Consider the following 27,459-nt stretch of genomic DNA (forward strand, 5'->3'; position numbering starts at 1 on the left):
ATGTTTCTTTTGTTATCGTAAAACCCATTAAGGGGAACATTAGGACAAAAAAGTTGGTAAAACTCTATGTGAAAACTCAATCCACCAAGCCATTTTGTTGTACCTCTTAGCATCCTTTATCTTAAAAATATCTTCACAAAGCAAAACAGCCCCTAAGTTCTAAAAAAAGAATACCTTTCTTAAACACTCACATACTAAATGAACTGTTACCAATTAACTTGTGGCTCATCATTTTGAATGCTATAATACATTAATATGCTACTGTAAACTTCTATTTTATTACATCTCTTTGAAGTGAGCAGAATCTCCAAAGACCAGGCTCTAAAAGCAATGCTTTTAGATTTAGCTAGCAAAGCTGATACAAATTAATCACTCAAAAAGTTCTAGAACTGAAGTGCTGATATAACGTAAAGTACTCGTGTTACAGCTGTTGGTGTTTGTAATAAGACATAAATTAGCATTAAATTATTTTAAATACTTACCATTACCCAACTAAAAAACAAATAAAATAAAAACAGTTAAAGAGAGTGGCAGTCCTTTGGAAACACTATGGATACTTGACTATTGGCATACCCACTCTGCTTTACAATTGTTTATTTAGGAAATTCCTTTTTTTCTTGTTATTTGGTAAATCTAAAATTTCTGAAAATTTTGTATTTGCAACAGAACACCCTAGGGGTGTTTCCTCTAGTTTTATATCTGAATTGCCCTTGACTGACTTCTCTTTGTGTGAACAGCAAATGCTATTCAATAAAAAGCCTTATAAGATTATTGATGCCATTACTAGACTACATAATAGCATGCATTTTAAGGTTTACTACAGGCTCATGTTAAATCTGAGATTGACTACCCATAGATAGCTATATCTTTGCTAAAATGCAAAGGCAGATTTCAAGCATAAAAATAAATTACCACATTCAAGTAAAAAAAAACTTATTTCAAAAGCCCTTTATGATGTTAACAGTTATAGAAGAGTTTGTGATTTCTTTTTTCTAGCTGTAGGTTCTATATTCACAAAGAAAGGAAGTGTTAAAATTAATTTGAAATCAACCTAGGGTAACAGTATAGTTTCATATACATTATCCATCTTTCTTCAGTAACTGACATATGATTTTTATTCCCTCAGGCCTTGGCAATTCCAGATCTCTTTCATAACAACCTCACGTGAACTGTGTGCCGGTTTCCATTGTTACTTCCGGCCATATTTTCTTTGCCCCTATTAACGTTGCAGATGGTCACGGGAGATGACCTAGACATCTCTTCAAATGGAATGTTAGGCATAAGCCATTGTCAGGGGCGGGGGTCAGTTTCCATTGTGGGCAGTGTCACCGCAACACACATGACTTAAAGGTTGAATGCATTCATGGGTGGTGGGCCTCTCACTCCCTCTTATCTGATGCATCTGGAAAACTGTGTCATCGTTAGATAGACCCCTGACTTCCTTTTTTCCAGTTGTCTTATTTGTTGTAGAAACTTGCCTTTTAAACTGGTATCTTCAATATGTACTTCCCCTAGTAGAGTCCTTGATACTCTCACTGTTGATTCTGTTTGTGATATTTTGATGACATTATAACCCTGATTATTATTATTATAACCCTGATTACAGAAATCTGATGTTCTGGGCAGTGTGATAAAAATATATGCACTGGGCTTCCCTGGTGGCACAGTGGTTGAGAGTCTACCTGCCGCTGCAGGGGACGCGGGTTCGTGCCCCGGTCCGGGAGGATCCCACACGCTGCAGAGCGGCTGGGCCCGTGAGCCATGGCCTGCGCGTCCGGAGCCTGTGCTCCTGCAACGGGAGAGGCCGTGGCAGTGGGAGGCTCGCATACCGCAAAAAAAAAAAAAAAAAAAAAAAATATATATATATATATATATATATATACATACATGCACAAATCTTAACGAAGATGACCAAGGTCCCTTGTTACTTATCCACAGCAACGGATTACCATTGAACCAGGGACGTCTTATAGACTGCAAGGGCTGAGACCAAACAGCTTGTACTACTTCCGTCTGGCTGCACGCTCTCCCCAAGGCCTGGGTGCTTCCACAGCTGAAATATCAGCCAGAACCATGCAGTCAAGTAGGTGTCTCTCTTTGCTTTACTTTCTGCCCTTTTCTTCACTAGGAGGCGTTGCCAGCTTTTATCCCCACCAACAACAAACCTGCTAATTAATATTTAATAGTTGGTAGTCTCTATACTAGCAAGTGTCCAGTTTGGGGGATTAGAGCGCCATGACCTTGGTTTTCAGACTGGGTCCAAATGACAGATCCCATTCTCCCACTTCCAAAATCGAAAGACATTCAGAGAAGTTAGGAAACCTACTTGAGAAAAATGGGTAAAGGCGTTGGATCAGGCCTTATAAAGCTGTAAAGCAAAATTCAGATTGAGAGCACTGCAAAATAATCAGAGGAGGGCTTAGCAAATTAAAGCGACAGCAAAAGACCAAACTTTTATCTTTTTTAAGCACACAGGTTTTAACTTTGCTGATGACCAAGTCTTCACGTCACGTACTTTTTCCTAGTTTGTTGTTAACTTTGCACGTAGTTCATGTGGAAATTTGGAACATTCACAGAAAATCTGTATTTGTACAAATTTAGGAACAATGGAATAATCACAAGTATATTTGCAATCCTAAATTGTATTTTGTTTCCTCAGGTTCAGATTCTTTTTGGGACTGTTACTCTAAAGCATAGTTGTGTTTATCACAATGGAGTTCATTGTGTCTAGGGACGATTGTTTTGCATAAAGTATTATATGGCAGGTTGTTTTTGATGGAAAGTTTGGTGGCTTATCATACTATTGTTTGCTCTTTATTAATGTTTCTATAATTAGTCTATTAACCATTTACCTTAAATTGAACAGTTTTATGGACTTACTTCCTTAGATTTTAAAAATATTTTACATTTTATATGTGATTTTTAAATTTTTTATGTCATTTTATCTAGTGACATAGATATGTGTAAAATGAATACATTGAATTTTATAAAGAGAATGCTCTATTGACCTGATTTTTAGACCTATCAGCCAACATGAAATTTACATTTTTTTAGAAGATGAATTTCCTTTCATATAAGCAAGTCTGCCATCATTTCATTTTCTATAGATACTTGAAATCTTTCAGGGATTTTGATGATAAAATTCATATTTTTCCTCAACACATGATTATTCATATGAAAAGCATTAGGATTCTGTTGCTTAGTCCCTTACTGATGATAGCTTATTCCCATAAAATTTCCTTTTTTAAAACTGAAGCATGTAAATCAATGCAGTATTGTATGTCTCCTTTGAATTCCAGGCAGGCTAATAAGTAATATTGCAGAAGATAATTCTTAAAATCAGACACTTAATTTAAAGAAATGTGACACGCCTTAATATTATATTTTGCATGGTTTACAAACTTGACTGTTTTGCATACGCACACATATATATTCATACATACATACTTACATACAAAGAGACAGAATGAACTTTTTATAGACACATCAAAAGCTTATCCACTCTTTATTTTATTAAGGTTTCAAGTGGTGCTACATATACTTTCACAGAATAGGAGGTCTGAAGGTAGGAATGTATTGACAACCAAATGAGTTTTTTAAAAAGGTTTACAAATGAGTCTTTGCTGTTACATGAACAACTCAATTTATTATGAATGATAATGCATATAAAATAGTTTCATAATTTGAAATATAAGAATCTTTGGTCAGAATCAATAAAAATGATGTTCTTGTGATTTTGCAAACCTTATACCAAATATATAAGGCTGTTTTACGCGGATTTCCTTTTTGTCTGTACAAGGATCTTTTCATTTTGATTGCCTGTAATGAAGAACACAAGACATGTAAATTAAGAAAGACTGATGGGGCTTCCCTGGTGGCGCAGTGGTTGAGAGTCCACCTGCCGATGCAGGGGACACGGGTTCGTGCCCCGGTCCGGGAAGATCCCGCATGCCGCGGAGCAGCTGGGCCCGTGAGCCATGGCCGCTGAGCCTGCGCGTCCGGAGCCTGTGCTCTGCAGCGGGAGAGGCCACAACAGTGAGAGGCCTGCGTACCGCAAAAAAAAAAAAAAAAAAAAGAAAGAAAGACTGATGATCGTCTAAATAATCAGATACACCTGACACTACATAATATTAAGGCTCACAAAGTGTAAAGAAATACCCAAACTACATGTTCAAATACAAAAAATTAGAAATGATTTACTCATTCTACCATATATATTGCCTTATATCAAAAAAATATATATGCAAACATATATCATCCCAATTCTTTGTTCTTCTTTAGGAATATATACTATTAACTTTAAAAATAATTTATAACAGTCACATTGCTCTTTATTGCTTTTTGTTTTTTCAAATAATGATATGTTTGACTTATTTGATGTAAAATAATTGCTCAGAAGGTGACTAGTTTATTTTAGAATGGGCAGGAAGAAAGTTTATCTTTTAACTCTTATGTAAATCCTACTTTATATGAATAATTATGTACAAAATGAAAGGAGCTATGTACAAAATGAAAGATAAGTCATATCTTTTCCAGATGGTTCTCAGGATTTTTTTTAAACAGTTCTTTTTAATGGCTATGTTATTGACATTTTGTAAGGGATAGATGATTTTTATTGATTTTACCAAAATTTGCTGGTGGGATCTAATTCTTCACTAGCAATGGTGTCCCAAGAAGAGTTATAATTTTAAAAAAGCTGGAAGCTGACATAGGGTAAGTACAAGTTACAGTCAGAATCAACCAGCCTGACATTACCCTCGGGTAGGTAAATCCTGGACTATTCATCTTCATCCTTTATTGTTCTGCATGCTCACTGTATATGGGCTATGATCAATGTTAGGTTAACACTTGTTGTTAAAACTGGTCAGAAGACTCCGTTTTTCACATAGTCAGAGGGAACCCTTTTGTGTTTGTTGGGCTTTTATTTATCTCCCTTTTTAAAAAATTGGAATTGGTGGAAGGGCATCCAACAGTTTTTGCCACTTTTCACACTTAAGAACCTTTTCACAAATGAATACTATGTAGGAATTGCCCTCATTTTAGAATGCAGTAGTGAAAGCTTGAAATGGCATCTCTTAAACATCATCAGACTCTCATGTAATAAATCTTGTACTGTTTGCAGCTTTTTTGAAGCTCGATAGTCTGTATAATAGGGCTGGGGAATACTGAGGGATTGTTTTAGAAGAAGAATTTAAATTGCAGGTAGGTAATTTTATTTGAGGCTCTGTTGTCTTAAGGTTTCATTTTCACATATTCCCCCCACCCATTATTTAACAATTATTTTTGGTCATTTATTCATTTTTTGGTTTATTCATATTACTAAGCCAAGGTACATAAATTTATCTTTAAAAATTTACTTTAAGTTTCAGAGCCTTATTTTTGTTTTGTTGCCCTATGGTTCATTTATTTATTTTTGCCTTTTCTTTTGTTTTATCATTTTTTTTTTTCCAACCACTCCTGTCCTTTCACTCAAACCCTCCTTTAACTCACTACCAAAATAAGAGCCGTCAGCTCCTCCTCAAGACATTAGTTGCACCAGCCCAAGTTCCACTAGTATTTTGGTAAGTTGGCAACCTCCACCAGTGGAAAAACAGAATGGCATTATTACTGAATACTCCATCAAGTATACCGCAGTGGATGGAGAAGATGACAAACCTCATGAGATTTTGGGAATTCCTTCGGACACTACCAAATACCTTTTGGAACAGCTGGAAAAATGGACTGAGTACCGGATCACTGTGACAGCCCACACAGATGTCGGCCCTGGCCCTGAGAGCTTGTCCGTGTTGATTCGAACCGATGAAGATGGTACGTTGCCTCTGCTACGTCAGTTTGCACCCTTCTGCCACAGTCTTGGTCTGCTGTCTTTTGATAGGCTAACAGTAATGCATTTTTCTCTGCTCATCTTTTTTACCCAGCAACGCTGTAACTTCAGTGGTTTTTGCCGGAGACCTATCTTTGCTACAGCCTGGGCATTTTTTTTTTTTTTTTAACTTTTTAAATCTCAACACTGTAATTTGCTTCCTTTTAAAAGAACAGTTTGCTCCTATGACCTTGCAATCCAGGCCCTTCTCTGTACCTCCATCTAAAGTCTTCTGCATATTTCTTGGTTTTTGTAGTCACTTCTTTTACATTTTGAAGTTAACTTTTCAAAAGTGCCTTCGTATCTTCTTGTTGCCTTTTTGTCTTGCACATTTCAGAGACACTGATGCTCGACATTCAATTTTTGGTATCTGTTGTATGGAATACCTTTGATATGAGAAAAAAAAAGAAGAAAATCCATATAATCAAGAATGTTTTTTATTCGGCTAAAAAGAAACCTTGAAAACACACACACACACACACCAATCAACAACCAGTTTTTGTTATTATTTCAATGCTATACTTCTTTGTGCTTTAATGCTTTGAACCTCAAAGCATCTTCCTTGGCTTTTGTACATTTTTTACATGTTTTTCTATTTCTCTGATACTCTTTTTTTCTTCCATTTTTTTTTTTTTTTTTTGGCATCGGTCATGTTTTTTGATCTTTTCTTAAAAGGTAGAGCAGATTGGTTGAGCATTTTCCTTGGTTGAAAATGTTTGTATTCCACAAAGGAAACATAGTGGGTCTGCCTTTTTTTTTTTTTTTTCCTTTTTTTCTTTTTTTTTTTTTTTGAACCTAAGTAAAGAAAATGCTCTGACTGGGTGGGACAAGTGCCTATAATTTTCTTTTATCCAATGATGTTGTTCCAGTTCCTAGTGGTCCTCCTCGCAAAGTCGAGGTAGAGGCTGTCAACTCAACATCTGTTAAAGTCTCATGGCGCTCACCTGTGCCCAATAAACAGCATGGCCAGATAAGAGGATACCAGGTGCATTATGTGAGGATGGAAAATGGTGAACCCAAGGGCCAGCCCATGCTGAAGGATGTCATGCTGGCTGATGCACAGGTAAGCCTCTGAAATTGCATATGTATATTTTTATAGGATACATTTATTTTAATCTGTACCTTTAAATGGACCCCATTTTAATTTTTTTGGCATGTTAAAATTCCTATACAAAATTCTAGCTTTTTTAAAAAATTGAATTACAGATGATTTACAGTGTTGTGTTAATTTCTACTGTACAGTGAAGTCATTCAGTAATACACATATATACATTCACTTTTTATATTCTTTTCAATTATGGCTTATGACAGGATATTGAATATAGTTCTCTGTGCTATACAGTAGGACCTTGTTGTTTATCCATTCTCTGTATAATGGTTTGCATCTGCTAATCCCAAACTCCCAGTCTATCCTTCCCCCACTGCGCCTCCCCCTTGGCAACTACAAGTGTGTTCTCTATGTCTGTAGTCTGTTTCGTAGATAAGTTCACAAAATTTTAGCTTTCAAAACACATGATCCATATTTACCTCAATCAGAGTTGACTTCAAGTGAGGAAGTGAATTGAAATGACACATCTGATTAAAAACATGTCACTGTTTTCTTAAAATACAGATGTACGGCTCTACAGCTATATCTGAGTTTGCCTTTCTGACTTCAAAAAAATTGGTTGACTTAATTAAATCAAAGAGAAGAATTTCAAACAGCAATTTTGCTGATAAATCTACTTTCTGCTGTGCTAAAAGTATTTGGAACTAAGCTAATCTAATTTCTAAATGTATGATTTCTGCCACTGAAGAATAGACATTCTTATTCAGGGAAAGGTATCCAGATAGTATTTTATTTAGTATTTCTTTGCCAAATTACATATCTAATGAAAATAATTGTTTCATTTCCCAGAAGATGAAGATAATGACAGTGATAAAAATTAGAGTTTCTCAGGGTATTGATGAGATCCCCTATGCTGAGCCAAATTAAGAAATCTATTAAGAGTAGTTGAGAATGTGAGAAATTCTACCAACCCTAAGGCAGTGGTTTACAACCATGTAGTCACGATTTGGTTTTGTAATATGTTGTTTAAAACAGACATTATTTTTTTTTTCAGTTTTTAAAAATAAATTAGAAGTGATTCAAGGACAGCACCATAATAAATCTACCTATACATATTTTTCTGAAAGGGAGAGGAAGATTTCAGTTAAGAACTGCCCTACTGGAGATTATACATAACCCATGGACTGGCTTACCTGTGCTTGTTCCAATAGCGATGATGTATTAGGAATGGGGGAGTACTTTTCTTATCCAGCAAATTGGTAGCCGGGCATGGAAATGGATGGGATTAGTGAAAATTTGAAGCGAAAATTTGAAGCTATTTCAATTGAAAATTCCTTCCTTTGTATGAAAGTGGGGAAGATTACGAACAAAGTTGAAAACTGCTGTGCCAGATTGCCAGATCTTGCCTTCTTTTCTCTGTGAGGATAACAGGGCTATAAAGGGCCCTGTTTTTTTACCCCAATGTCTTTACTCCAAAGTCTTAATATAATCAACTCACAAAGGTACTTATGTTTGCTTCAGTTTCGAAACATTCTAACTAAAGGGGTCTGGCTTAGGGACTAATTTATCTTCCTCAAATCCAGTTGTATGGTTTTGGTTTAAAGGCCATTTCTATAAATTTAGTTGGAAATTCATGGTGTCCCTTAAGACTCTGGAAAAGGACCACTGACTTGCTTTTTTGTAAATATTTATTTTGCACTGCCCATAAAATAGAAAGTTCTTATAGTATAAAATTAATAAGGCCCTAACTGCTTACGTTTATTTTGGTACATCTGCAATTATGAGAAATAAAATGATGCGACCGTCATGCTTTGATGTCCTTCTTCAGTTCATAGATAATCTTACATTATAGAACTGTAGTTCTGTTGCCGTTGTCATTGGGAATATCGTAGTTAGTGAAATTATATGATACAAAATGGCTTAAATATCAACTCAATCTTTTTTTTCCTCCTCTTCTACTTTGGCTTTTGTTTATTGTTTTGCTGACTTTCTTTGTGGTGTTGTTTTGGTTTTCGGTTTGTTTGGTTTTTGCTCATTTCATGTTCTCTTTAACTATTCATTGAATTTTTTTTACATCTTACAGGACTTCACTGAGACTGTACATTTTCAATATTAATGAAAGATGTTAACCTAAATAGTGACTTGAATTGTGTAACCTGGATAGAAATCAGAATAAATGTCACAATGTAGTGTGCATCAGCTTTTTGCTATGCCTTATTGATTCATTCCAATGAGCCATGCATTAAAAAAAATTAGCCGGTTTTAATGATAACAACATAGAACATATTTACTTTTAACTTCTCAATTAGGAATGAAGGTGGCAGCATAACACACATATACTCTTTGGAATTATATTGTACACACCTCTTCAGTTGCTTATTTCTTCTATTTTTTTTTAATCTAAGGAGGGTACCATTGCCTTTATCAGGCTACAAATGTCTCTTCATTTCTTTTTATTTTGTTTCCCTCCTCCCCAACCTTCTTAATCTCAATCAGTGGGAATTTGATGATACTACTGAACATGTGAGTAATTTTTGGCTGCTTTTTCAAAACAGATTATAAATGGTTGTTGTTTCTTATACCCATCTTTCATTTATTTGTACTGTGTCATCACACTTTGCTTGGATGCATGAACTAACAAATTATTTTTTAAAGTACTTCCACGATGTGGTATACTTTTCATTTTGGTTTTTGTTTTGTGAAATTGCTGTGATGCTGTTGATTGCGTAAGAAATAACATGAGTTTGTGTTGTTTTGGTGGCTGCTACTAACTCTGCCTTGTGACACAGTTAGAGGAGGCATGCTTTAAGTGGAGGTATCACAGACGAGAGATGTTAAATAAGTTTGTTCTGGGCTGCTCATAAATCCTGCTCCAGAGTTACATATTCAGTGCATAACATGACCTAGATACGGCACTAATTAACTCTATCTAGAAATGGCAATTCTCTGTTGTACCCATACAAATTTGATTGAAATTGCACGAGTCATGCCAAGAGGCAGAAAGTATCTTACTGAGTGAAGAATTTTTTTTTTAATATTTTAGTGAATGGACTGTGTTTTTTATTGAGAGTTTACCATGTGTAAGGTACTGTGGAGGACACAAGACGTGACACCTGCCTTCTAAGTGCTTACAGTCCAGGTGCCTAGGAAGGTTATAAAGTTCAAGAAAAGTTCCATAAAATACAACAAAAGCGATGACCTCAAGCAATGTATCATTAATTAATATTTGTATGGCAATATCAGTAAGAGCTGTGAGTTCAGAGACAGTGGACCAGGATGGTAGAAGTCCTGAAACTTATTTGAGAACTTAACTGATGAGTAGGGATTGAAGAAGTAAAAGTGTCTGTCTGTGTATGTTGGTGAGTTGGAGGTAGGAATGTACTTTTAAAGGTCAGCACAGCAGAAGCAGTCAGTCAAGAGTGTGATAATAGGCGACAGTGAGCTTGGCAATTTGACAGGACTGAAGGATTCAAGTTAGTAAGTTATCAAGTTAGTAAGTTAACTAAATACTACTAAGAGATTAAATTTTAATATAATGTTAGAAAAACCTAAAGTGTCAAGCTAAAGAGCTGGTCTTTAACTCTTCAATCCTGGAGAGATATAAAAAGTTATTAAAAGGAGCAAAAAGATAATGGCTGGTGGGAGGTATTCTTTTGTTTAGTAAATTTTTTTTTTGGCCGAAACACAGGGCTCTTGTAGGGATCCTTGGTAAATATGATGGCCAAGATATCACTCTTCATGAAATTGACAGTGTAGCAGTGTTTTATAAACTTCTTTGACGATGACCCATAGTAAGAAACGCATTATATGCCATGACCAATTCATGCATATGTTTAAAATAAAGGTTTTACAAAACAATACCTTACCTTTAAATATATGCAAAATTTAATATTCAAGTATATTTCATTTGTTTAAAAAACACTGGTCTTGAATGGCTAAATTGATTTCATGACCTACTAAATGGGTCATTACCTGAAGCTTAAAAATCAATAACTTAATGGATAGATTAGAGGGTAAAAAAAAATACAGTAGACAGGGAAACAGAGTTCTTTTCCTAAGTCGTGAAGTAATAAAAAATTTTTAAAAAGTTGAACATCAGAAATGAAAAAGGGACAGTTATGATCAATGTTTTAAAGGAAGAATGGACAAAAACATACTAACTAGCTAAGAGTTTGAAGAAGAAAAAGGGACCAAAGATCACTCATAAGTTTTGAAGATGCTCCACCATTCATTAAAATATGGAAGTAAGAAGGGGAGTCTGCTTCCGGGAATGACGTTTAAGCTTTAGTTAAGTTGAAGTAGTGGAGGTAACACTTTAGTCAAGGGAAAACGTCCAGCAAATATTTACAATGTATTGGGCTGGCCAAAAAGTTAACTCGGGTTTTTCTATAAAATCTTAACGGAAAAACCTGAACAGACATTTTGGCCAACCCAATACATGCCCTTGGAGCCCTGGGGGAAAGTCAGGGCTAGAGATGAATTTAGGATATAGGCAGAAAAAATTCTTTAAGTTTTAGAGATGGATCCAGTTTTTTTTTTTTTAGGACTAGAGAGAAATGCAGCAGATGAGTGACTGTGACAGAACATCCAGGAATGTCAGCTTTTCACAAGCAGGGCCAGGAAGAAGTCAAGAAGGGGCAGATGGGCTAGGAGAACAAAAACAGAGTGAGGAGCTGTGGCCCTGATATCAGGAACACTACCCCAGACAGAGGGTGTGGAAACCACTGAGTAAGCAAGTATGCCCACAGCTTAAAGAAAATGTACACCAAGAGGTGATGTGATCCAGGCAGAGAGAGGTGTGTCCAGCTGAGATTAGACCATGACAGAGGGCTCGAACCTTTTCAGTGGCACTACTTACATTATCCTATCACAACCTGTATGAGAGGAAGGACGTGTGTGGTTAACCCCAATTTTATGAATGAGAAATTTATAGAAGGCTCAGGGTACATAAGTTGCTTGCCACACGATTTGGTGATAGAACCAGGCCTCGCTTCTTTTTCCTCCTAGCCTGGCCTGCTTTCATCAGTAATTCTGTGATATCAGGGGGACCTTGGAAACAATAATGTTGGCATTCACCCATGATAATTTTGGGAATCGCCAGTGTACCATCATTTTAAATGCCGCTCTCCAGTGGTTCACTTGGTTTTTATATTCTCTGTAATGTTAGTGAAACCATTCCTGAAAATAAAATCTCTCTCCCAGATTTAGTCTATTCATCTGACAGCATAGTATTTCCAGTGGCTCTTCAGGATAGTATCTGATATTTTTGAATTTCCACACTGGTGATATTCCTACACTTTCGAGAAAAGCATATTGTCGAAAGCTGTCATCCCTGGGATCAGAGTCAACCAGTGAGTTCTGTGGTGCCCATTACAGCCTTGCACAGAAAAATCCCACTGTTTTTCACACAATCTAATCCATTCACTAAACTCTCACTTGCGTTGTCTTTAGATGCTAAAGACAATGACGTTCTATATTTTCTTAAATTTATCTGTATTCAATTCGAAAACATAGCTGTGCTAAAAATCTGAAAGTTTTTTTTTTTGCTGTGTGTGTATGTAGCAGCAAGGAAAATATCAGAACAAATTAATAGCCCACACTCTGTCTAAAGAGTCATGTAACTTCCAATGTAGAAGAACAGTTCTGTGATTATCTTCTCTTGTAAGCCACCACAGCTTTGGGTCCTTACTAAGAGAAAACTAAGAGTTTTGATAAATAGTTTGTGATATTCAACATTTTCTACATTGTCGGAATTAACTAGACACATATTCGCGATGTAGTAGAACAAGTCCTGTTAATGTGGTTTTATGGCCAGGCCTCCAAATCATTAGAAAATTCTCCTTAGTTTATAATGATTTTAGTCCATAGCCTGTAGAACTAACCAATAATATACTCTTTGGGTCCTAAGAAACTTCTCTGGCTCTCTGGCTATCCAGGGCCAACAGGTCAGCCATTTGGTAAAATATTTACATGGTGATAATACATACTGTTGGGCATCAGCCCCGTCAACAGTCTGCGGGCCAGGCTACAGTGCAGGCACATAGAGAGCAGCTGGCATATCACAGCAGCTAGAGTATGGATTGCTCACTACAAGCCACACGTTGTTTTAAGTGTTTACCCAGTATAGCTCATTTCATCTTTTAGTAGCCCTAGGTGGCCCTAACATTCCAACTTTCACATGAGAAACTGAGGCACCGACGGGTTAAACTCACTTGCCCTGAATCACCAAACTAGTAAATAAGGAAAGCCATGTTTCAGTTCAAGAATTCAGGAGGTCTGACTCTAGGTTTTGCGGTTTTGACTACTACCCCTTAGAGCTGCCTCTTAGGATGGCTGAAGACCCCACTTCAGTGTCGGCATGAAGACAGGTCATCCATAGCGTGAGCTCTAGGCATGAAACTTCCAGTGCTTGGCATGGCTGCAGGGAATGTTTACGCATGCGCAGAAGGAAGGTGGCTGCCTTGATTGTTCCCCCAGGGCATTTGCAGTGTACGGTCTGAATCAATGTTACTCTCTTGTGTCATTTCAGGACATGATTATTTCTGGGCTACAGCCTGAAACTTCCTACTCCCTGACTGTCACAGCCTACACCACCAAAGGAGATGGAGCTCGCAGCAAACCCAAACTGGTGTCCACCACTGGGGCAGGTAACTGTATCTGTGCATATGTGTATCTTGAATATGTTCCCGACAACAATAAGGGTAATTTTCCAAATGGTACAGGTGGTTTTGGTCAGAGGGAAAAATGTACAATGGTCAACTTTAGTGATTTTTGATACATAGTTCACAGGGTAAAAATAACTGAATAACCATGCTTTACCCAGATTATTCAATCACTCATTCAGCAAATATTATTTGAGCACCTACTATGTATCGGGCACTATTTCCAGTACTTTGATAGAACAATCAGCAAAACAAAAAGACTGACCTCCTGAAATTTATTTTCTGACTAACATAATTAACTGGTGAATAAATGAGTTTTATAATAATAAAATGCCAGGAAGTGATAAATTATCAAAATAAAGGTGTGTGGGCATTAAGGATGGGGCAGTCCCTAAGGACTGTTTTAGAAAGAGTGATGGGAGATCTCTTAGTGGCAGGATATTTGAGCTGAGACTTGAAAGACATGAAGGAGCAAGTCCCACGAGGGTCTGGAAGGCAGAGCATCTAGGGAGGGAAATCACGTGACAGCTTCACCCCTGCCCCCCTCCAGCAGCAAACCTTGTTAGAAGAGCTGCCGTCTTGAACTGGGTTGATGACTTAAAGGTGGTTTTTTTGTCATTTTCTCCTCCTCACCCGTTGCTGTGGGGATTCTAAAGAGGACAAATTGCACCAAAGCTGGGAAACAGAAAAGAGAATGAAGAAAAGCAAAAAGACTAATACCAGATTGCTCCTTTCTGAAGAAAAAAGCTTCTTAATGCTGTTTAGTCTCACTTTGGTTGGCCACATTAGGAAAACAGCATGTTGGAAGACCTGACATTGTAAAACCAATAAATTAAGAGATAATTACAGAAGGAATCTTCTTCAGTCCCTTTGTGTAGAAATCTCCTGTGGAACATTTAAGCTATGATTTGATTTATTCCTCCTGAATCACTTCTTGCACAACTTTTTAGGAACACACCTCGATGTAAAGGCATAAAGCAAGGAACAGCTGTGAGGTTGAGGACCCTCCTGGGTGTTGTGCTCACGGCCAAATTTGTCTAAATGTCATAAGATTTGCCTCGCTTATATCCCGCCACCTGGAATTGCCTCAAGCAGCAGGATTACAGATGGCAAAACTCCATCAAGGCAAAATCTTCTGGGCCTTTTTTTTAAAAATACCATTGTATCAGGTTTATTCAGTACCCTGCATAGGAGATACGGTGCATGTTCAGTGGGGACATGCTGACTGTCTAGCTGTGGAATCAGCCTCTATTGGAATGTAGACAACCAAGGATAAACCCCTGAAATTGAACCCCAAAATGAAGAAAATACATTTCCTTCACCCATATTTATAACTATGTCTTAATAAGCCTGAAATGTCTTACATGAAGCACCAAACTCCTGTTGCCCATAAGATGGGGAGGTCCTATAATGAGGACAACAAAGTAGAGGATTTATCGCCAAGGGATGCGAATCCTAGAACAAGGAATGATATTGCCTATTTTAATGCCACTAAGATTAGCTCATCACTTTTTAGTCACCATACAGAACATTATTTAGAATTGTGGATCTTATATACAGAATTATTTTGCAATACACAATTTTGCATTCACAATTTCAGATCTTTCTTAATCAATGGAGACTTGGGTATTGAGGAAATGCTTATAATTTAGATGTCTGCACATTTATCTTCTTGAGACCTCCCTACTGATCCTGGCTGGGAGATAGGAGAATCCAGATGTATAATCCTTCTAAGAGAAAAGCTCTAGTTTTCTTTGCTGCCAACCTATAGTAAAAAAACATTCTAAAGTCATTATTGAACAGATAAATTTGCTTTGTTTTATATAGTATTACAAAAATCCCTTGTATTTATATAACTATGAAGAATTACTGAGTTTATCTCACAGATGTGAGCTCCTAATAACCCCAATTATAAGGGCATTTAGTTATAGCTTCCATGGAGAATTCAGGAATTCTCGTGAAATTTTATTTTAATAGTAAAATTCCTGGTTTTAGGATATGTTTCTGTATAATACATTGTTTCTAGAATCCGTGAACAATCATATCTTTGAAATAAAAACACAGGCCATAACTTAAGCAATCCATGTAGGATTCATGTAACCTGAAGGATGCTTTTGAATAAAATGTTGACTTTTATGTTTCAATGATGACGACATTTTTGTAGTTTCTTTGTTAATACTCCCATTGCTCTGTATCATGATAATTGGTCTACTGCCTGAAAGCTTGTGGTTTTAGGCATATTCTTTGGTTTGAGATTTTCTCTATATTTTTACATGAATTTCGCTACTGTACTGAAGAGCTATGTTTAAGGATGAGAGAAAAGATGACAATGGCATAGAGAATTTGGAAGTAATAGGCTTAGGTTCAGTCATTTATGATTGTTGCTACTTAGGTGCTAAGTTAGTTAGACTGAAGCTAAGTTTAGAGCCATTGGGACTGAGTGCCTTGGTTGATCTCCAGTGATTGCTCTTACTAAGAAGAAGTAAAGGGCAGCACATGTGTACCATTTCTGAAGTCATGAGAGATTTTTAAGAGGAATAATACAGTAAGGAGATAAGAATCAAAAGGGAGAAGAGATTATATGTCATGACATAAGCTAGAGTTAGCTTATTTACTGTGCAGCTGGGCCTCCTTCCAATAAGTTCACTAACACACTGCTAAAAATGACCTCCAACTCCCAGAGTAAGTATTTAAGACTCTTTCCTTTTGCCAATCCTCTAGCTCCTAGGCTGGAGTAAGCAGACCCACTGACCCTGCCACTGCATGGCCTTTAAAAGTGGTCCACACAATATCCCTAAGGCATTAGAACCTTGGACCCAACTCCACATGCAGCACCATCTACTGGTCCTCTTCATTTCTCCACCTGGAGTATGCAGTGATCAGAGGACAAGGACCCCGCATTATCCATCTTTTATTTTCCCACCCATATGCCTACATGCCATTATATAAGTCCTTACATTAAAGTGAGTAGTTGGTAAATGTTTCATACATAGAATTTCTGGAAGCCAGAGATGGAGTGGGTTTCATTGCCAATACGTGCAGTTTTGGAGAATTCTTTTTAACCATTCATGCAGTGTTGTAGAACTCTCCTCATTCCTTTTCCCTTTTTTCTACTTGTTACTCCCTGGATGAAATACCACAACTGTCCATAAAACCCTTACCCTAGCTTATTTAAACTGCATCTACTATTCACACATTTGGGGAGATTTTAGGTGTTCCCTTCATGTGGTTAACCTCTCCTGAGGCAATGCTGGGAGTTCTTCCTGTGGCTGCCTCAGCTTTCATTTCTTTCTTGACTCCTTCACTAGTGCACCTTGTTGCTTCCAGGCCGATCGTCTCATAGTTTTCAGGCTCAGTGAAACTTCTGCCAGGGAAAGGAGTGACTGTCTTGGCAGTGGAGAGCAGACTGAGGTGCTTCTGGCACAGCAGTGGGAACCAGTAGATCAGAACTGACGCTCTTACTTCTAGAGCATTGCTTTGCTTTCATGGTGCCAAGCCCACAGTGTTTATATCCCAGAACAAGAAAGGGCATGCCAGCATCAAAAACAAAAGGCGTTAGTGCAACCTAGGCTTTGACTATCACAGAAGAATAGATGTACATTTTCATAAGGCCGTGAGATCTTTTTTTCTTAGAATTTACGAGTTTGTTAAATTTCTCCAAATTTGTACCATAGCAATATTATGACGTGAAACACCAGATAATAAAAACATACTCATAGGTGGCTGACAAATATTATTACAATCCAACCTATATTCGTGGTTGCAGGAAATTTTAAATTGTTTTATTTATCTTCCCTTTACATGCATCTTATAGAAACAAGGTGCACAGTGTATTTACTATGATGCAGTTCTTCATAACCAGAATTTTGAAAACTTTCGATAAATATTTTTAATAAAATATATTGTCCCTGGAAAATGTGGAGACCTAATTGTTATGTTTTTCCCCCAAAGTTTCAACCAGGTTTTGTTTATTGAAGGATGTATTTTCTGCTGAAAGGCCCATTTTTTTCTCAGCAGAGTCTCAAATGTTTAATTCTTGACGTCATTGATATTTTAATGGGCAAATCATGTAAATACTATACACACATAGAGAGAAATTAAGGATACTTGCCAATATCTATTTTAAATGAAAATAATTTTAAATATATTTAAAATAAATGGAATAATTCAAGCACTCACCAACTTATGAACGGGTTTGTTCTGAGAGTTTCGTAGTTGGTTAGTAAGATATCGGATACACCTTTCCATGAGAAACAGTGAGTCTACAGTTTTTGGTTTGGGTTGGTTTGGTTTCTGGGTCAACCTTCAACACGTGTACATAATTGCCATTCAAAACTTCAGGAACTATTTTCCCACACATGATGAACCCACTTACTATGAACGTATCCAACATGTGAAACAAAACTATTATATTACTTCATTGGTTAAGGATAGAAATATCACAAAGAATTTGTTCTTGGACAAAGCACACCACTTCTGGGGTCTGAAATATATAGTGAGCAGGTTAACCAAGTAATTTTTGAAGTTAATATTCTGTATATTATCTCAACATCTTTCTAGTTTATTTTTGTTTTTATCTTATATCTACATACCTCGGATACTATTTTTCATTGCCTGTGTATTTTTCATTGCCATTAGTGTAAGCTTTCCTCCCTTTTGACCATATTTTCTCCCCTTTCTATTAACTTATTTTTAGTTCTGGTAATACTCTTTTCCCCTCCCTCATCTTTGGACTATTTCCAAAGAAACTCCTGGCTCTGTGTTGTTTACCACTGTCCTTGTCTGTGGTTTCTGGGAATAATTACTGTTTGTTAAAAAAAATATATATATATACGGTTGTAATAACACATTGAGTATATTAGACCTATTCACATATCTAACTTATTTAACTTGAAAAGAAATTATGTACTTAGCCCCTGACCACAGAAACCTTAATATTCTGATTATTAATAATTATTATTATTAATGAAATGTAAAACACTGTTCTAAGACTTTTACATGCATTTCCTCATTTAACATTCATAACAACAATATGGTGTAGGTCTTAATATAATTCCTATTTTACTAGATGCAAAACTTGATGAGAATGACTGGTGTGGATGGTATAAACAAAAAGTGCAAATTAGATCCACAGTAAGAGCAACATTATTTTACATTACCTTTTTTTTTTTTTTAAACGTATAATCAACATACTGGTTAAGTCGTTTGGGCCATGGATTCAGACAGACCTGTGTTTGTCTCATAGCATCCTCACTTAGTACGCATCTAACTTTGCACAGTTTTCTATCTCTCTGTTTCATTTTTTTATTATACAAAGTGCAGATAATAACTAAGCAGGGCACATAGGAGTGAAGGATGTAAATCAAGTGAGATACTACATGTAATGTTCTTAGTACAGTGTCTGGTACATTGCATGTACCCAGTAATTAAATATATTTTAATTATTATTCTTATTAGCTGTACCTAATTGGCTAATCCTTACTGAGCTTCATTTCTCTGCGGCATGAACCCTCTATGTGTTGGAAAGATTCGAAATGTGAAGATGTTTAAAAAAATCTCCTTAAATTATCATTTCAATAATAATTCCTATTTTCTGTCCATTATCAAATTCTAATATCTCACCCTACCTTAAAAGAGTATGAGAAGGAGCGTGTTTCCACAAACGTATATAGACCGCGCCTTGGCTTTTTTTATAAGTAAAGGCATGGGAATGCCCATGGAGTGGCATTCCCGTTCATCAGTGATTGAAATGCAAGCACCCATGTAGGGTGGTCTCACCACTCCCTCCTGTGTGCTCCAGTTCCAGGGAAACCCCGGCTTGTGATTAACCACACTCAGATGAATACTGCTCTCGTTCAGTGGCACCCCCCTGTGGACACATTTGGACCCCTCCAGGGCTACCGTCTAAAATTTGGCCGGAAGGATATGGAGCCACTCACTACTCTTGAGTTCTCTGAAAAAGAAGATCACTTCACAGCGACAGACATCCACAAAGGAGCATCGTACATCTTCAGGCTCTCAGCCAGAAACAAAGTGGGCTTTGGGGAGGAGATGGTGAAGGAGATTTCTGTTCCAGAAGAAGTCCCAACTGGATTCCCTCAAAACCTCCACTCAGATGGCAGCACGTCAACCTCTGTCCAGATATCTTGGCAGCCACCTGTCCTGGCAGAGAGAAATGGCATTATCACCAAGTATACCCTTCTGTATAGGGATATCAATATCCCTCTTCTTCCAATGGAGCAGCTTATTGTTCCAGCTGACACCACTCTGACACTCAGTGGCTTAAAACCAGATACCACATATGATGTAAAAGTACGTGCTCACACGAGCAAAGGCCCTGGGCCATATAGTCCCAGTGTCCAGTTCAGGACACTGCCTGTGGATCAAGGTAGGATTTGTCTGCTTACGGCCTTTCTCCCTTAAAGGAATGTCGGTCTTTGGAAATCAGTATTTTGAAGCTATAAATAACTGATCGGCCCATTCATATTAATAGGTTCAGCAAAAGCAAAAAGGTAAAGTATGTAAAACTTAATATGTTTTGGATGCCTTAGATTTCAGTTAGAGAATGCCAAGCAAGTCTGGCTGACAGCACCCCAATGTTCTCAGGTAAGGAAAACACAATATAGTTGACTGAGTGGGAGAGAAAGGAGAGATCTTTATGAGAATGAGGTATTAAAATGAATGCTCTTAACAGGTAGGCAAATCACACTTCTCTGTCTGATCAAAGTAGATGGCATCTAGCTTAAGCCCTCCTCCGGTCCATGGAAAAGGACAAGTCATATGTTTTTAGGAGTAGTTTAAATACACTGTTTTTCCTTTTCCAGCAGTGTTTGCAAAAAATTTTCATGTCAAAGCAGTAATGAAGACTTCAGTGCTACTGTCTTGGGAGATTCCAGAGAATTATAATTCTGCCATGCCTTTCAAAGTAAGTTGTTTTCTAATGTGTAAGAAGATATCACTGGTGAAAGTGGAGGGGGCAGGTCACTTGGGTAAGTTACTTACAAAGCATACAGACTGCTTTGAGTCAGCCACACATACTTGTTATTCTCTCTGTGGCTTTCACGTAACAGACTGAGTCTGGCTCTTTGGCAGTGTGACCTTTCCCCTCTCAAGAGGAGGCAGGAGCTCAAACCTAGGGCCGGCATTCTTTGTGGGTCACCTAGCACTTCCAAGTTGAACTTTTTACATCTAAGCTAGTGCTTTTGTTTTTTCATCAGGAAATGAAATTTACATGGTTTCTACCTGTTTGTAATGCAGTATCCTGGGATTTAAGTAATTTGTTAATTGGCCTGAATTCTTTGAATATTTTAAACTTTAGTTTCCCATTGAGAGATATTGGCACATGTTAGCAAGAAGTACAAGTCTGTGAAAGAAAGAATAAAGAAACATTTTTGAAAGTAAAAATATATTTGGGAACAAGAATGGAAGTGTTTGGAAAAAAGTGGTGTGGATGATGCATTGAAACCTAGAGCACAGACAACTGAGGGGCCACGTATTGTTAAGATATTGTACATTTCTTTGTGTATTTTTGATAGACTTAGAAACATTGTAGCATTACACAATAAGAAACAAAAGAAAATCGATGCCATCTCTAGAATTTATGAGCACTTAAGGGGCTTAGGAAATGCCCCAAATTAGAAATGACCCATATGTATTTTCCATAAGCAAGTACCATATTAGTTAGAAAATATTCATTGCCTGACTGATAACCAGATCTCTTTGATTGGCTGTATCTCTCTAGATTCTTTACGATGATGGGAAAATGGTAGAAGAAGTGGATGGCCGAGCTACCCAGAAGTTAATTGTCAACCTGAAGCCTGAGAAGTCATATTCATTTGTGCTGACAAATCGTGGCAACAGTGCTGGGGGCCTGCAGCACAGGGTAACCGCAAAGACCGCACCAGATGTGCTGCGTACCAAGCCTGCCTTCATCGGGAAGACCAACTTGGATGGCATGATTACCGTGCAACTGCCCGAAGTACCTGCAAATGAGAATATAAAGTAAGTTGATCGAAGGTTAGGGCTGAAGGATAGAAATGCATGTAAGCAAGAAAAAAAAGGTTAAATCTCGGGAATATGTGGTTATAAAAGACTACATTGCTGTATGTAGAGTGAGAGTCTTCTGCACAGGCTCAGTTTTGTGATTCAAGTTCTGTTGCATTGTGTTCTAGAGTTCATTGTGACACAGATTCTCATCACTTTAACGTTAATGAGAGTGTTTCTTTACGTTCCAGAAGTGGTATAATTTAGGAGAGATAGACAAATAGAACATGAACCTTACCATAAAGAAGTTTACGTCGTGGTGTATAGAATAATGTGAATAGTCGAATAACTGATATTTGGCGAGTGTTACTGTAATGGTGAGGAATTCTTAGAAAATACTACAATGCTAAAAGAAACTTTAGGAAATTGGATACAAAAAAAAAAACAGTATAAGACACTGCTGTTTTACGTGTGTGCTGAAAGTTGGGAGAAATTTCAACAAGTTAAAGTTCAGAATGACATTAGAAGAAACACGAAAGCTAGAAAATGTAATTTTTTCTGGTTTGGATGGAGCACAGTGTAGAGGCCAATGGGCCTGAAGTGGGAATTAAAGCCAGTCAATTAAGTAGTTTCTTGGTTGTATATAGCTAGTTGATGGTAGCCAGTAGAAGAAAAAAAGTGTTTTCACCAAAGTATGTTAAGTATGAGTACCGTGGTAGACCCTGGAGAACAAAAAAAGAGGATGTGGTCCCTGTCTTCGAAGAGTTTACCACAGAGTGAGGAATACAGAGAAATAGAGAGATGCAAATATGTGCTAGCGATAGAATAGTACTCTATCTGAAGAGTAGCTAATCCAGAATGAAATGGATCAAGAAAGTTTCTGAATTTAATCTTGAAGGACCGATAAGAGGCACACAGAAAAATCAGAGGGAGGAAATCGTACGCAAAGGCTCATTAGTAAAGGAAGCAAGTGATTCTGTAAGGCATGTGCTCAGAGAGCCAGGGCAGTAGTAGTGAGAGGCAGGTATACAAGACGCAAGTTGTGCTCAGAAGTTGGAACTGTATCCTATAGACAGTGAGAGTCCATTAAAGGACTTTATGCAGGAGAGTGGCATGATATCATCTGTGTAATACCTACGTTTCCTTCTTTGCCATTTTAGGAAATATTTATTGTGTGTCTGCTGCATGTTAGGAACTGTGCTCCCCGCTTGGGATAAGACTAAACCCTTTGTCATTTCTTCTATCCCACATGATCAAGTTTGGATGAATCTTGCTATGAAAGGTTTGAAGGTCAAGCAGAGGCATTTATACATAGTTCATGGATGGTTGGAGCCTTTACATTTAGTAGCAATCTGGTGACATAATGTAGGAAAGTTCTTGGGGAAGATGGCTCCTGAAGGCATGTCGGAAGGATTGGAGCACCACAGAGAAAAGTTTTGGGCAGTCATTGTGCAGTTAGTTGACTCTAGGCAAGTAACAAGATTCTGAAGTGAGATGGTGATGGTGGAAATGGGATGCAGAGGCAGACAGAGAAGTAGGAATTGGCAGCTGTCTTAATGGAGGGAACGAGGCAGAGGAAAGTGTCATAGATGACTCTGAGGTCTGAGATTGGATGACAAAATAAATGATGCTGCCATTCATCCTGAAGGATGAAAGATCAGGAGGAAATTAATGAGTTTAATTTTGTGTACATTTTACATGAGGTGTCAGTGAAATCAGTCTCCATTTATATGAGTCTCCATTTTTGTCCACTCTTCTGTTTCTATCGTTTAGAAAACTAAAAAGAAGAATGGAATATTAGTGTGATTTTGATTCCAACAAAATTTAGTATGAAAGGGAGATTTTATTTTGCTATTGTTTAAATATTCTATGGATATCGTTTGGTCTCCCACCATAGTTCCAGACAATGTTGCAGGAATTCAGTGGAGAGAATGCTGACTTTCTCATGGCTCTTACATAGTATAGGTAATTGGGGAACTTGGACAAGTAGAGAGTCAGGTGGAGTGGAGTCCTGTGATACCAAAAGTTAGTTGGATAGGGGAGGCCACAGGAGGAGCTCCCAACCCCAGTTGAGTAGTTCAGGGAAGAGGCCCTGAAAAAAGCAACATCTAAGCTGAGGCTTAAAGAATCACAATAAGCTGGTCCATGGGAGTGGGGGTGGGGAGACGCTGTTTCAGGCAGAGGACAGCACATGTGATATTGCCCAAGCAAGACAAAGACCAGCACTTGTTATTGGTCCACATCTTACCCATCCATTACGACTTTTCAGCTGGCATCCAAAAAACATGTATTCTAGAGATACTGTATTGCCAGCACTAGGTCTGGAAATAGAAAGATGACTGAGATAAAGCCCTACCTTATAGTGGGAAAACAGATACAGGAAATAGATAATAAGAATATATGGAGCAAGTACTGCCAGGTACTGTAGAAACATAAATACAGAATTCTAGCCCAACTCGGATGTCAAGGGAGATATCCAGAAGGAGCTGACACCTAATAAGTCTTGAATGATGAGAAAGATTTAGAGAAGGTAAAGTAGTTGCAAACAATGAAGGAACAGTCCATATAGTTTATATGGGCTATAAATTGAGTCTACTAAAAATATGTGCTGTCTATTCAGGGAAAGAGTAAATAAAAGATGAAAATAGTGTCACATAATCTGTAGCTTTTACTATTAGATTTCAAGACTTTATATATTTAAAAAAAGATTTTAATGGCTATTTACCAAATTCGTTTGGTAGAATGTCTCAGACATTGGGAAATGACATTTTAGTCCATTGGTGATAGACTTCTTTTTCATTTCCCAACCTCTGAATGAATTGAGAATATTGCAGAATATAGTCTCTCTCTCAGTATTTTTCTTTAGCTTGTTCAATTTTTCTTTGTTTTATTTATGTACTTCTTCTTGGTAATATTTGACATGGGAGTCAAAGAAAAGGGATAAAACTTCGGTAACAAAGATCAGAGATTATTACAAAACAGAAAAAGAAAGCAAACCATTATGGAAAAAACTCTGTTCTAGAAATGAAGTAAAGATTCCCAGAAATATATTCTAAACCCTCTGGGGAAAGACAAGAGCAAAAGACAAAACTGGGGAAAAGACAAGAGCAAAAGACAAAACTAGGGAAAAGTATAAGAACCATAAGAAATGACAAGCAAATCTCCTGTTAGCAAAAATTCCTAGATAATTCATATTCACTATGTTTTTTAAAGGGATAATAGCATAAAGTTACCCATCCAGTCTTCTAGGTTGGTTCATGTGGCATCGTCAAATATGACAAAAAGCTGTGTGCCATGCGGTGCCACTTGCAGTTCAGAAATTAGAGTGGAGCTTTCTGTTAAGTATTGTAAGGGAGAAATGAGGGGAGAAAACAGAATCGATTCCAGAGCTCTGGGGTGGGTTGCTAACTTGTGTTTAGGTAAAAGCTAGCTACAAAGATGCTTCCAATTTGTTTTTCTATCAAAATACAATTTTGATGATTGAACGGCTGTTTTGTTTATCAACAGAAACCAGGCTTTCCTCGTTTCCGGCCAAGATAATTGAGAGGTCTTGATCCCCACCTCCAAACTCCTCACCATCGGAGAATAAATCTGTCTCTTGTAAATGTAATGCAGACATAGCTCCTTGCGTCTGTGATTTCACACTTGGGTTTTGTGTGGAGAAGCTGGGAGCTCCCTCAGCGAAGGGCCAGATTTTTCACGAAATGGCCACATTGGTACTGCAGGTTCTAGTACTAGGAATTCTGTGGGGCTTCAACCTTCTCTTTGAATACATTTAGCGGGCAGAATGCCGGTCAGAAACTCTAGCAATGCCACCATCCGTCAGAAGCAAGTTGTGGTGACAAAGAGGACTTCTGTGACTCTATAGAGCAGGATTTTACTCTGATAAGAAAAAAAAGCACCACACAGATTGTACTCAGAGAAAAAGCTGCCATAAGGTACCCAATGTAAATTAACTCCATAGCAACCATTTCATGTTTATGAAAAATAGAAATGAAGAATGAGGGCGTTTTATAAAATTTTAAATTTATTATCTACTTTTTCTTTTAAAGAAAGGCATTCTTGGAAGCAAAGTTGTTTCATAACACACATGCACCACTATTATCAGCTCGGTGTGTATAAGCTGTTTAATGTTTAATTCACACATCATATGTTTGTTAACTGAAGTAGTAAAGGCTTAAATTTGTATAGAGCTTTACAATTTACTGAAGGTATTAGAGCATTTCACTAAAGCCTCACAATAACCCTGTGAGGTAGGTGGTCTCCCCTTTTACAGGTGAGTAAAGTGAGGCCCAAAGACACTAAGTGGCCCAGCCAAGATCATAGAGTTGATACTGCTGATAGTTAACAGGGACAAGAGGACTTACTAGGTGTTCTTCAAAGGACACTGCACACAGTGACTGCTGTAATCTTCACACCAAGGGTCCTCTTCATTTTACAGCTGACGAAGCGGTAAGGTAGTATACTAATTGGCCCTGGCAACACAATAGCATAACCAGAGAGGAAAGATTTGAACTTAGGCAGTCTGGCTCCAGAGTCTACATGTTGAACCACAACCATGCCTCTGTGACCATAAAATGATTGACCAAACCAGGGTATTTTTTCCTAGGACAATTGCTAAACATCTAAGAACTCCGTAACAATTAGATGTCAATAAGACTGCCCCAGACAAACCTCAGAGCCAAGAGGAATCAGGTACATGCACTTGGCCACAGATTATGGAAATGTATGTTAAACGTGGAACAATAAAATCAGTAGATTGTCATGAGAATTTAGAGGAGAGGTAAAGGGAGAGGCTAGACACAGTCAGCATTATCATCTCCCATTTTACAAATGAGGAAAATGAGGCTTAAGACAATTAATAACTTGTCTGACAACACATAGCTTAAAAGATTAGAAACCTTAATTTAAACAGAGAAACTAGAAAGATCATTCAACCTGCTTTGGTTTTCCTGTGGTTAATTAATTTGATTTAAACAATATATACCCAAATGGCCAAAGCCAGGAAAAAAAAAAATCAAAAAATTATTCAAGGCATGACATTCATCATTAAACTCTGAGACAAATTTTGACCTCCCAGTTAAATAATGAGTTGGAGAATGCTAGTATGGACTGTTTATACAAAAAGCCTGCCAGAATTTGAAGTGGTACTGCCACGAAGACCAGAGCTCACCTGCCCATATAATTATATGGAACTGGGTCCCTTGATGATAACATATTAAATAAAATTAGTAAAACTTTACGTAGGATAATTAAAATTCTGAAGGTTATATTTAACTTATCTAATTAAATCTAATATACTGGGAAAACACAGCTTACATTATAAGTAGTCGAGGGCTCTCCAGATATATTGATTCTCAGGTTATTTATTTTCCATTAGTTTAATAGTGAAGGTCTATGTTGAAAAGGGTATTTGAAGGCTAAACTTCAGCCTTGAGTTAGACAGGCAAACAGTATAAAGTTTAATTTTACCCATGTGGGAAGCTGCCCTATGTCCAAAAGCAATTTTTTTTTTTTTTGCATTTCAAGCAAGTTCTTTCAGTTCATATGATTTGGTTGATATGAATTTGCAGGGTATATGTTAGTTCCTCACTTTACTCTACAGAGTCATCTTACCTTACCTAATACCACATGACATTAGAACCAGGATCACCGCTTTGCTGGTAACTGAAAGACATTTAGGCATGTCATTAGGCTGGTTTGGAGAAAAGAGAAAAGCTTGATGAGGTTTCAAGTTGGAAAGTTCTAACGCAAGAGAGAAGGGCCTCAAAATGTTTTTGACTTCCTGATCTAGGGGAGGCATAAATCCCCAAGAGTTACCTGCTTCACCCACTTCCACTTTTCAGTGAAAAAAGAACTCAGTGATAAAATGGCAACGTTAGCAAATTTGGGGAAATTATATG

At 37.4% G+C, this 27,459-nt stretch overlaps 1 protein-coding gene across 1 annotated transcript in view; it reads left to right on the forward strand.

Annotated features, from left to right (window-relative positions):
- Positions 1-27,459, forward strand: part of PTPRD (protein tyrosine phosphatase receptor type D) — a 322,903-nt gene that overhangs the window by 145,668 nt on the left and 149,776 nt on the right. Inside the window, exons 12-19 of the mRNA XM_065879889.1 lie at positions 1,939-2,083; positions 5,503-5,808; positions 6,733-6,926; positions 9,408-9,434; positions 13,441-13,558; positions 19,374-19,961; positions 20,398-20,498; positions 21,315-21,574. Of these exons, the coding sequence (XP_065735961.1) occupies positions 1,939-2,083; positions 5,503-5,808; positions 6,733-6,926; positions 9,408-9,434; positions 13,441-13,558; positions 19,374-19,961; positions 20,398-20,498; positions 21,315-21,574 (1,739 nt within the window). The remainder of the gene's footprint in view (positions 1-1,938; positions 2,084-5,502; positions 5,809-6,732; positions 6,927-9,407; positions 9,435-13,440; positions 13,559-19,373; positions 19,962-20,397; positions 20,499-21,314; positions 21,575-27,459) is intronic.

Source organism: Phocoena phocoena, chromosome 6, assembly GCF_963924675.1.
Source record: "Phocoena phocoena chromosome 6, mPhoPho1.1, whole genome shotgun sequence".
NCBI lineage: Eukaryota > Metazoa > Chordata > Mammalia > Artiodactyla > Phocoenidae > Phocoena > Phocoena phocoena.